The sequence below is a fragment of the Pleurodeles waltl genome, chromosome 5 (assembly GCF_031143425.1).
Source record: "Pleurodeles waltl isolate 20211129_DDA chromosome 5, aPleWal1.hap1.20221129, whole genome shotgun sequence".
NCBI classification, from domain to species: Eukaryota; Metazoa; Chordata; class Amphibia; order Caudata; family Salamandridae; genus Pleurodeles; species Pleurodeles waltl.
In genome coordinates, this window is record NC_090444.1 from 881411492 (window position 1) to 881424200 (window position 12709).

At 44.5% G+C, this 12709-nt stretch overlaps 1 protein-coding gene across 2 annotated transcripts in view; it reads left to right on the plus strand.

Moving 5' to 3' along the window:
- C5H6orf120 (chromosome 5 C6orf120 homolog) overlaps positions 1-11738 on the plus strand; it is a 33967-nt gene extending 22229 nt beyond the window's left edge. For both annotated transcript variants that reach the window (XM_069234980.1, XM_069234979.1), the window contains exon 2: positions 10689-11738. In XM_069234980.1, the coding sequence (XP_069091081.1) occupies positions 10693-11307 (615 nt within the window). In that variant the 5' untranslated portion in view covers positions 10689-10692 and the 3' untranslated portion in view covers positions 11308-11738. The remainder of the gene's footprint in view (positions 1-10688) is intronic.
- Positions 11739-12709: the final 971 nt, after the last annotated feature.

Below are 12709 nucleotides of genomic sequence, written 5' to 3' on the forward strand. Positions count from 1 at the left end.
TTCTCTGTTCTTCTGTGTTCTTCTGTGTGTCTTCTGCTCTTCCGGTCTTCTGCTCTTCCGGTCTTCTGCTCTTCCGGTCTTCTGCTCTTCCGGTCTTCTGCTCTTCCGGTCTTCTTGTCTTCTTGTCTTCTGCCTTCGGCTCTTCTGCCTCCTCCGTCCTCTTCTCCCCGCGCCTGCCCCCCTGCTCCTGCCTCATCCCCCCCCCCCACTCGCATCCCCCCCTCTATCTCCCCTATCTAACCCGTTCACTTTCTACCTCCCTCACTCCTCCTATCTACCTATCTCTCCATCTCTCTATCCCACTATCCAACTCCCTCACTCTCCACCTCCTCCTATCTTCCTATCTCTCTATCTTTTTCCCTATCTATCGATTTCTCTATCTACCTTTTCTCTCTACCTATTTCTCTATCTCTCCCCCCTCCCGCCACCCCCTCTATTACCTATCTTCCTATCCCCTCACTCTACCTCTCACCCACCTCTACAACCCCCCCTCCCCTATCTTCACAACCCTACACCTATCTTTCTCCCTAATCTCCTAAACCTCCTAACACTCTCCCCCCTCCACCCTTAAGCCCCCCTCCCCCAGCTCTTCTCACTCTACCTGTCCCCCCCCTCCCTCGCGCTTTCCCGCTGCGACCTCCTGCACGCCCCCCAGCTCCCATTCGCCCCCAGCTGACCCCTCCCCCCCTCCTACCTCATATGGCGGCCGCTGCGCGACTGCGCAGCGGGCGCGCGCAGCGGGTGCGCCTCTGGCGCGCCAGAGGCAAGCCCGTCTGCGCCTGGCCCGCGCCCAGCGCCATGACCCCTGGTCCCCAGCGCTCCCAAGCCCCGATGATCCGCTATGACCCCACCACCCTCCATGCCCTCAACCCAGGACGCTCCAACACCTGCTTCCAAGCTCACCCCAAACGCACCCATGGACCCTTCGCCTGCAACTCCTGCAAACGCATCTTCCACCACGCAACAACTACGACCACAAGCCCACGCGCCATCAACCACCTCAAGTGCATCCTAGTCAACGCTCGCTCCGTTCACAAACACGCCGTTGAACTCTGGGACCTCCTAGACTCCACAGCACCGGACGTCGCCTTCATCACGGAGACCTGGATGAACGCCTCCTCTGCTCCAGACATCGCCACCCGCCATCCCCGAAGGCTACAAGATCTCCAGGAAAGACCGCACCAACCAAGTAGGAGGAGGCATCGCCATCGTCTTCAAAGACTCCATCAGCATCACCACCTCCACTGAAGACTCCCTCTTGCCGCTGAACACCTGCATTTTCAGATTCGCACCGACCCCAGGACCACCCTCAGAGGATCCCTCGTCTACCGTCCTCCCGGACCTCGCGCCCCTTTCAGCAACACCATCGCCGACTTCATCTCCCCGCACACCCTCGCCTCACCGGACTACATCCTCCTAGGCGACCTCAACTTCCATCTGGAACAAAACAACGACCCCAACACCACCACCCTGCTCGACAACCTCGCCAACCTCGGCCTCAAACAACTGGTGAACACTGCCACCCACATCGCCGGACACACACTCAACCCTATCTTCTCCGCCAGCAAACACGTCTTCTTCAGCCACGCCTCCGCCCTTCATTGGACCGACCACAGCTGCGTCCACTTCACATTCCGACTCGAGACCCGCCACCTCTGCACTCAACCCATCCCTCGCTGACAGTGGAACAAGATCCCTGAAGAGCAACTCTTCGCCGCACTCGCCGCCAACCAACCCACCCTCACCACCGACCCCAACGTCGCAGTCCTCAACCTCACAAACTGGATCTCCAACTGCGCAGACAACCTTGCTCCCCTCAAACGCTCGCAGCGACAGAACAACACCAAGAAACCCCTCTGGTTCTCTGACACCCTCAAAGAATCAAAGAAAACTTGTCGCGCACTTGAGAGAGCCTGGCGCAAGGACCGCACCGCTGACAACATGGCCGCCCTCAAGAACGCTACCCGCAAACACCACCACCTGATCCGCACTGCCAAAAGGAATTTTTTCACCGACAGACTGGACAAAAACAGCCACAACAGCAGAGAACTCTTCAGCATCGTCAAGGAGTTCTCCAACCCCAACGCCAACGCCGTCACGCCCTCACAGGATCTATGCGAATCCCTCTCCACTTTCTTCCATCGCAAGATCAGCGACCTCCACGACAGCTTCGGACACCAGACCCAACCTAACACCACCGAACCCACATCCCCGACCATCACCCTCAACAACTGGACCCACATCAGCACGGAAGAAACCAAATCCATCATGAACTCTATCCACTCCGGCGCCCCTTCGGACCCCTGCCCGCACTTCATCTTTAACAAAGCCGACAACATCATCGCCCCGCACCTCCAGACCGTCATCAACTCTTCTTTTTCTTCTGCTAACTTCCCCGAATGCTGGAAACACGCCGAAGTCAACGCCCTACTAAAGAAACCTACGGCTGACCCGAGCGACCTGAAAAACTTCCACCCCATCTCCCTTCTGCCTTTCCCAGCCAAAGTAATAGAGAAGACCGTCAACAAACAGCTGACCACCTTCCTGGAAGACAACAACCTGCTCGACCCCTCACAGACCGGATTCCGAACCAACCACAGCACTGAAACTGCCCTCATCTCAGTCACAGACGACATCAGAACCCTGATGGACAACGGTGAAACAGTCGCCCTCATTCTTCTCGACCTCTCGGCTGCCTTTGACGCCGTCTGTCACCGCACCCTAATCACCCGCCTCCGCTCCACCGGGATCCAAGACCAGGCCCTGGACTGGATCGCCTCCTTCCTCGTAAACCGCTCCCAAAGAGTCTACCTCCCTCCGTTTCGCTCAGAACCCACTGAGATCATCAGCCCGCCTCATTCTCGACGTACCCCGCAACAGCCACATCTCCGCACACCTGAGACACCTGCATTGGCTCCCAGTCAGCAAAAGGATCACCTTCCGACTTCTCACCCACGCACACAAAGCCCTCCACGACAAGGGACCGGAATACCTCAACAGACGGCTCAACTTCTACGTCCCCACCCACCCCCTCCGCTCCTCTGGCCTCGCACTCGCCGCCGTCCCTCGCATCCGACGCTCCACGGCGGGTGGGAGATCTTTCTCCTTCCTGGCGGCCAAGACCTGGAACTCCCTCCCCACCAGCCTCAGGACCACCCAGGACCACTCCGCTTTCCGGAGACTCCTAAAGACCTGGCTGTTCGAGCACCGATAACCACCCCCTTTGTCCCTAGCGCCTTGAGACCCGCACGGGTGAGTAGCACGCTTTATAAATGCTAATGATTTGATTTGATTTGATTTGTGGTGTTTACACTATATATAGATATAGGTAAAAACACAAACGTGCCAAGCTACCAAGGCGGTGAGCAGTGGTTATTTTACCTGTGTGACTCCCTTACCCTGACTAGGGTGAGGGTCCCTACTTGGACAAGACGCAAACCATTGCCAACTAGAGACCCCATTTCTAACCACACTCATTTTTTAAAAAAAAAGAAAAAGTGCCCTCACTGAATAATTTAACACAACATCGTCATTAAGGTTAAAGTGCCTTGTCACATATTTGAATTTCACAGCTTTTTGGATGTACCTTAAAATAATTTCTTTGGGATGATGGTAAATCACCAGAAATCATTTAATATCCACAATGAATACTACATTACTACATTTTAGCAATATAATTGTATCTAGACACACATTTCGGTAATTTAAGTACCCTTTTGTCTCAAGAGATTCCATTATGCTTCGTTGTCTCTCTTCCCAAGCCACCCCATCAGTGAGTTTTAGCCTTTTTTTAAACAAATAATCCAACCAATTGTTCTCCTCCAAAAAAGTAAACGGCGCTTTTTAGATTAAGCTTTGCGAAGCTGTTTGGCTTTGTTCATGTTTTTTAAACATGTTGCACATCAGCACGGGCTGCTGTGCAAAATAGCTTAAAGTGAACTTTTTAAAACGCTATGGCGCAGTTCGTGCTGGCAACTGTTTTTATATCTCCAGAACCTGTGTACTGGGTTACACCAAACCAAGGAATGAACACTTTTTGAGTGAATTTCTACTTTCATGCTAAGGTTGTCGTCAATTGGTACAGCTTTTTTTTTCTTTTTTTTTTTTTTTCTGTAGGTACAAGCAGAATTTCATCTAAGAGATAAAATAGGAAAGTACTTCCCTTTTCACCCAGTCCCCCCCACTCTGTTTAGCATATTTTCCCTGACTAGAAATTGGCAATCCTGACCTTAGCTGAACAAGCTAAGCAAATGCCAGTTTGTCTGCAGATCCCTCCACAGAGGACAATGTTACAGACAGACCATATAATGCCTTTTTAAATAAAGAGTGACGAGAGGAATGCTTTATGATGGTCCAAACCACTGGCAATCACGAAGGGTGGTACTCTTTCATTTTGATGAAAATCTAAAATGAAGAAAATCAGCCTGAAGAAACAGGATGACACTTTTGGTCTCTGCTGGCCTGACCGGACACTTCATTTCCCACAATGTCCTGCCCAGTGAGAAGCAGGGGCTGTGGGGGAGGGCTGTTTAGCGCATGCTGGCCTCCTACAAGGAGGACACTTTTGGACTCTGCCTGCTTCACTGGACATAATCTCCCACAACCTCTAACTCCTATCCCCCAGTGAGGAGGGGCCGCAGGGTAGCACTATATAGTGCCTCAGCCCACATGTGGAACACGCCCAGGCCAAAAGCGGGCCTGTCTGTGCACGGCCGATCTGGCTGGGCTGGGCCGGGCCATGCCTCTTGGCGCCTCTTCTTTAGGTCCTTGATTTTGTAGTTGCCATACAAGGGCTTCTGAGTTTTAAAACCAGTGGGGAAGACAAAGGTGGTGGCCTCCTCCAAGCCAAGTAAGGATCCTTTCTCTACTTTACTAATCATCGTTTGGAGAAATGCTGGTTGATACAATGACCTCTGAAATAGAATGTGTGTAGGAAAGACTGGCGGCTGTCCAAAAAGAATTGATACATCCTCTGGGCACAGCTTCACCAAACCTACATTACAGTGTGTAGCAAGTGAAATACCCAATTCTTGCTCTATCAATGGAGAAGTACTCATTACTGCTGAATCTACCTTATCTGGCACTTTATCCAGTGGTCTTGACTCGTAGGGTTCACCCCCTATAAAGAAAAGAAGCCTACTACGGAGTACAATCACTCGCAGAAAAATTACAAAGGCCACTGTGAAGATCTTATCCTAGATTGTGGAAGGGTGTGAGGGTCTTTCTACAGTAAAAGTATCTAACATTGACTAGTTAGTAAATAATGTTACCGGGTCCTTTGAGGGGGTGCTTAATGTCTAATGTAAACCCATACCACTCTCACTCAAGGCCTTTGAAACCTCCCTTGTTGAAGTGACAAGCCAAGTTCTGCAGAAAGCGTTTCTTAGTGCACACCAAAAGAAGGTGCCTGATAATAGTCTCTCTAGACCAGGGTTGAGGCATGGACGGGTCAGCTGGATATCTGCCAGTCATCCGGTGCCAGATATCTCTGCAGACACGTCCTTCCTGATCCCTATTAGTGCTCTAAGCAGGACTCATCTGAGTTATCCTCTGCCTTTTTTTTAATGTCCACATACCTCGGCTCCACTCTATTCCTTCACATTGGGTAGTCCCAAAAATGCTGCATTTACCCCAGAAGCTGCACATTTGGTGATGATTGTACTTAAAACTGTCCCCCCTTTGCAGACAAGTCGGTTAGAAGGTGACAAAAATGTAAAACAAAGTCACCCACTAGCTTGGAATAGCTTTGGGAAACAGCCACAGTGGGAGACTGTGCAATTGCTGTGAGAAGAGTCTCTTGAGTGGGAAATAGACCAAAAAGGGAGAATGGGGATTGCACAAGTGGTAGGTTTCTTACTGTACAGGCTGATCTGTACTGGCTCTATAACAGGATCCCCGCTAGGCTTTTTTTTTTTTTAACACATATGACCTGCACCTCTCTCCATCCAAAACGCAGGGACCATTCAGATTTAAACTCACAACTCTTGAATGGCTTGAACAGCTTGTTTGACCCAACCTCATGTTGTGCAGATAGTACACTCACTGTTGTCCCTGAACCTTCCTTTTTCTGGTGTTCCAATTTACAAGGAGATTATACATGTTGGTTCTTCTACTGAAGGCAGCGAGAACCCTTGATTTTTGATCAACTGAATTTTAGCTTACAAGGTGATACTCTAAAAACAAAAAAGACTCCGGCACTAAACAGGATCCTAAGTTAATATTCTGGGATGTGGCTGGCCTTAATAATAAACTCCCCGATTCCTCATGGCTCAACCTGATACACAATTGCAAATTTGTATGTCCCCAGGAGACCTGGGCCTTCGAAACTTCCCATAGAAATGGGTTTGTCTCTTTTGCCACACCTGACATTCCTTTTGTTAGAGGTAGACCTAAGGGTGGGGGGACTGTTAATGTTGATTTTGGTCACTGTAGTATACAAGATTATTAAAATTAAGTGGAAATCTCTTCACTTTCAGATTTTAGTTATTAACATTTCCACAAGGTAGTTAGCTGTAGTAGTTAATATTTGTCACAACAATTATAATCAACAGAATGATTACATTTTTAAGGTTTTAGACATTGCTCTCAGTAACATACTTTATAACCTCAAGGGGGGGCAATAATCTGGATGGGGGATTTTAATACTGGACTTTGCCCTATCTTGTGACACTCTGGCTATATTCATCTTTTGTGGTGAAATTTTAACAAGATCCTGGCAAACTTTGACCTTGGACTTAACCCTGAACCTGTTTCCAGTTATCAGGTCACCGTCACAGAGAAGGAGAAGCTTGATAGATTTCATTATTATTTTAAAACCTTTAGTACACTTAGTTAAAGCTTTTACCATTCTGCATAGTGCCCTAAGTGATCATAATCCCCTGACCCTTAAACTATCACTGAGTGAGGTTACTAAAACATACCCAGATACTACCCAAAATCTTTGCTATACAAGCTGGTCACAAAAAACTGGTATTATCTCCTACTTTGTCTAGAGCATGACCCTGACTCAGTCTAGCTTTTGCACACTTATGACATCACCTGTGGCACATTAAATACTTTTTTTAACTTTCTGGTAATCGCAGTACTCCTGATTAAAAATGGGTCGATGATGAATGCTCACTTTTCCATCGTGATTTAATATAGGCTCTCAAGAATACTCCTTTTGTGGCAATTGAAGTAAACTTTGCACAGCTAGGTGGTACAAACAGGCAAGCAAATGGAGAAAGGAAAAGATCAGTCAGGATGCCTGGAGGCAAGTAAGTGAGGCCAGCAGGAGGAAGAGTACATCCCTTTTTTGGGACACTATTACATCCCATATTTTAGTGAAGGTCATAACACCATTGTGGACACTGTTATACCCTCACTTCAATGGGTATAAGACTTTTCAAAGCTATATGAAAAATGCTAGAAGCTAGAGGAAATAGTGTTCTACAAGATATAGGTCCAAACTGTCCTGATTCTCCTTTCATCAGCCTAACTGAAGTATTTAGTGCAATCAACCAAAGTCTGAGATGCAAAGCTGCAGGTCTGGATGGACTACCTATTGATCTGTTCAAGGACTATATCGAGCTCTGGGCTCCTATCTTAGTAAATGTATTTAGGAGCGCTTTGGTGACTAGGCCTCCAAAGTCATGGGCGCATTTAACCATCAAACCAATTTTCACAAAGGGGGACACAGCCAAATCCAAATGTTACCCCCATATCTCCCTGATTGACTACAGTTAAGATTTTTATGATTAAGGCACTTGCTACCCAATGATAGCACAGCTGGAACAGCCTATAGCAGCAATGTTTACGTTTTCTGCTAAGCTGGGCTCCAGTCCCATTGATGTGATAACCAACATTTATACGGCCAAGTCTTTTACAGTAGCCACTTTCGGTATGGGCATCTGGGGTATATGAGATAGTTCAGACCTACCGATAACTGGAAAAAAATGAATGGAGGAATTATCTGCCCCACTCCTGGGCATGCCATCCTATCTACCCCATTAAGAGATGGGGTTGACATAGCTAGAGGATCACACGAAATTGAGCCACTTGTTGCTTTGGCTTTCTAGATGTTCCAAATCAGAAACTCTGCTCAACTAATCTGTAATTTCAGATTGTTTGAGACATGAAAAAGTTGACAACACTCCTATATTGATGCACATTAAAAATCAACTTGCATTAATTGGGAAATTGTAATTTTTGGAGAACCCAATGAACATCAACTCTTCTAGTAAATTGTCTGTGAAATGCAGCTATCTTGCCTCGTTAAAAAGGAATAGGGAGGTGGCGGAGTGTACTAAGCAGAAAGTGGCAGCTTACCAATTACTTGCAACTACAGACCATATAGAACCCTCTCTGTTATGTCCCCCACCCATTGCTATTGATTTTATTTGGTGAGATTCCATTTTAACATAACTCATTTTGTAGTCTCTTGTCCCAAAGCGGGGCATAGAGACTCAGAGTTGATACATTGTTCTTGTGATTGTGTAACCTCACAGTTGATGCTTCATTTTTTGTTCTTTTGCAGACTATACACATTGCCAAGGATAATGTTCGTATTACCTTTATTGAAGATTCTTACTATTTGAAAATGAAGACCCAAGCTATTGCATTTACAACTCTTGAAAAATAAATTGATTATTTTAATGGTTCATAAGTATATATCGGCTGAGTTTGGTTTAAGATATATGGTTGGCAAATGAATTTTAATCTTTGTTCTTCTGCAAGATTACATTTTAATCACTGATATTTATAACAGTGCACTGTTCAATTAGTTCCAGACCTAGGTATTTTCTGAACTAAATGTATCTTACTCTTTAGAAAATGTTATGTTGTTCTTGGCAGATCATTTCTCTATTTTTTTAAGTGAGTGTATTTTAAATTGCTGTGATATATTGTACTAATTTTAAAAAATGTTTTTACCCTTCATGTGTACTTCTTTGGCTTTTAATAGCCGAATAAAGCAACATTGATTGACTAAACATTTTATAAAAAGGTCAGAATGACTCGGTGTCCGTGTCATAAAAATATAATATTTTTGTGGAGAAAATAAATGTAACATATAAAAACAAACTGAGGAAGAAAGAGGTGTTGTGTGACATCTATGCCTGAGAAAAATAACGCAGGCTATTTAGAGTTGAACACATTCCCACAATATGGAAACACTTACCTTTTTATCAACAAACAGAAGGTGGGGGAGGTGGGGCGTAAGCATGAAGAAAAGGCTGATGGAAGAATCGTTGGTGAATAGTGGCGAAAATAAGTCTCTTGGCAATGGGGATTGGCTAAGGCGGGGAGAGGAGGGTGAATGGATTGCGAAGGAAAAAATGGGGGTTAAAAGGGAAACTACCCTTAAAGAGGATAAAAACAGCCTTTTTTTTTTTTTTTTTTTTTTAAGATCAAGAATGGGTTTCACCACGTTGGTTTAGTCAACATGGTCGAATCCAATGTTGATTTAAAAAAAAAAAAAAAGAAAGAAATGTCGGCATTAGTTAGACAAAACATTTAGAACCAGTTTCTTTAGGTTAGATTTTATCCTCTGGGTAGCATTCCAGCTGATCACTTTCGCCCACTTTGCCACTCCAGGCAGAGACCAGTCTTAGGGAAATGGGAACTGACCCTGTCCTTACATAAACAGTCTATCTCAAACTGCCCTGCAAGGCCCCCTCCATAAAAGAACACAAGCAACTGCAGACCAGCTTCAGCCTTCTTAGGTCTTCTCATTTAGCTACGACTAAGATCTTATGGCTCTTGCAGCCAGCCATTTAGATATGTTTGGGTCCGGCATGGGAGAAAAAATCTCCATTGTCCAATCGGTTTTGAGAATTTTTTTAAACTTGGGTCTACAAACCCATATTCTTTGAATAATGATCTAAATATCTATAACTTGATTGACTCTGCTTGAGGCCTTCAAAATGCACTGTAAGGCTAATTTCTCAACCAACAACCTCATCCCCAACCCCGACACGTTCGCACAAAACCTACCATGCTGAACCCAGATCAGAACACCACATGACTGTTAATAAGATAGAAACTGTCTCTTCTGTAGAAAGTCAGCCCTAATCATAGCTAAGCAGTTGATATCACTGCCTGTGCAATAACTGTGGTAAACTACTCCCTGCCATATCTTTTAAGGATATTGCAAATCATGAAGGAGGTCCTTTTCCATATAGAGGAACGAGGCCAAAGGCCAAGTTCATTTTAAGGTCTTGGAAGTCTGAGTTGGCTTGCCATGTCCTTTTAAGATACAGCAGAGGGTATTTTATTCCTTGTAACACATTGTCACATCACACACTTTTCTCACAAAAAATGCAATTCCTCGGTGTCTTGCTTTTTCATAATTCCCTATGTTGAGAGCACCCTATTCATGCTATGGTTAAATTTGACATGACCTTTAACACATTATGTTCATGAATTTTAGTATGCTGTACTGTGTATTAGACATAGCCTTTTGTGTTTTGGAGTATACGTTAATATGGCAGAGTAAAATGTAGTCAACAGAATAAAGGAAATCCAAAACTGATTTGGCATCATGACTGCACTTTTGTCCTCTTGAAAAGCTACCTTGAGTTTATCTACAATTTTGCCTTTTGTGTTCGAGACAAGCACAACATGGGATAATAAGATCTGAATCCTTTATTGTATAATGAATAAACATTTTGAGTGCTTTTTAAACATTGTGACTTTTTTTATATCAACAGGATAATGGTCCATAATCTATTCTGGAAAAACACAAGTTTGGTGAATGCGACATCAGGCGCCATGTGTGCACTTTGGAGGAAAGCCTTGCTGCTGTTTCTAGTTTCTCATAACCTTTTTGTCGTGCATTGCTTTGATTCGTATGAAGTTCCAGAGGAATGGATGCTATTGCATATAGTTGGAGGCCAGATTGGTGCTGGAAACTACAGCTACCTAAGACTGAATCATGAAGGAAAGATAATTCTTGAAATGGAAAGCCCAAAAGGGGATGCAGACTTGTATGTGTCAGATGCTACCCTCCACCCCAGCTTTGACGAGTATGAATTACAGTCTACGACATGTGGCAGGGATGTCATTGTCGTGCCATCCTATTTCCAGCGGCCAGTGGGGATTGGAATATATGGTCATCCATCTCACATGGAGAGTGAATTTGAAATAAAAGTATACCATGATCGGACAGTTCAAGAAGATCCATTTTCGGAAGAATCCTATGATCCAGAAGAGAGACAAACCAATCAAAATAAACGTCATGCATCTCAGGATGCCGCTCAGGAGGAAGAGTCTATCCTGTGGACTATACTAATAGGGATTCTGAAACTCGTGCTGGAGATTCTGTTTTAACAAACATAATGGGAACATGGACAGTAAAAAGTTTGCTGTGAGAATTGGTACTTATTTTATATGTTTATTGGAGAGTTTATAGTACCATTTTCTAGTAGAGGGTATTAATGGGGAGAGATAAGCCATATTTAGTTTTCTATTAAAGCGTCAATCAAATTATACCTGATCCATAAGTACAGATGTTTTCCACAAGATGTGCTCATAAAAAAATTAGGTTAGTAGAGCAAAAGATGGAATGCACCCCTAAAAATAGAATGGTTAATATTTTTGTTTTTCAAATTGGTTAGCAGATAAATCTACTTTGGTATTTCAATATATATATTTTATGAACAACACCTAATGATAGGAATCAAATACAGACTGGGTTCTGTCTGAATATCAAACAATATTTTATATCATGAAATCTATTAAAGTTTAAATTTTACTTAAAATGTGTCTCTTGTTTACGTATATGAATCCCGGTATAGATTTCCTTACCAGCCTCAACCTTTGCTGAAAAAATTAGCTATTATCTCAATCTTCATAACAGGCAAACAGCAACAGTGGGTTCTTACTATGTTGTCTTGATCTCCCTCTTTCCCAGCTGGTTGGGCATTGCCTGCACCAGAGGCAGAACTGTAAAGCTTCTCCAAAAATTGCTGTAACATATTTGCATAAGGTAGTCCAATATTGTATCTCATCTGTGTTCTTCACCATCAGTTTCATTTTACCAGTGCCCATAATTCCACACGCTGTGCTTCTTTGGCAATTGCGACTTTATGGATGATGCATTTTTTCTTTTGATGGCTACTTTATCTGGAGTGAAATGTTTAAATGTTGACTAGACCGCGATTGTGCTGCCTCTTTGAGGCATGTTGTATATACTTTGTGGGCTTCAGGCCGCCCATAATCTTGCTATTTGCTGGCTCTATTGTTGTGCTCCTATTCTTTCTACCCATTTGTTCATGGCATGCATTTATCACGCCTCTTTCTTTGTTTAGCCCTTCCCAAGAGCAGGGACTAAGTAATATATAAATGCACTGGTCACCATTTTAGCATCTGTTCAGGAACTACTTTTTTCTTTAAAGTGGAGCACTTCAGAGGAGTGCTCATGGTTTACTGAGCTCCACTGTAAACAGGGCTGTAAATCTTGTTCTTACGAAGTCACGTTTGCTCTGCATTCAAAGACTGAGTTTTTTTTTTTTTTTTTTTGTTCTTTCCTCGTCCTCTGTGCCTCCTGTGGTCCAGCTTTCCCCTGTCATTATTTGGTCTGGTTTCACTCACAGGGCTCAAAAAATCTACTCAACCACTCGCTATGGTGAGTTTTATTTTATGAGGTCGAGCTATTTTTAGATTCCACTCGACCCTTCTGGTGAGTGGGAAGAGAACAGGTGTTCTGTTCAGAAACTGAATTAGCAATTAA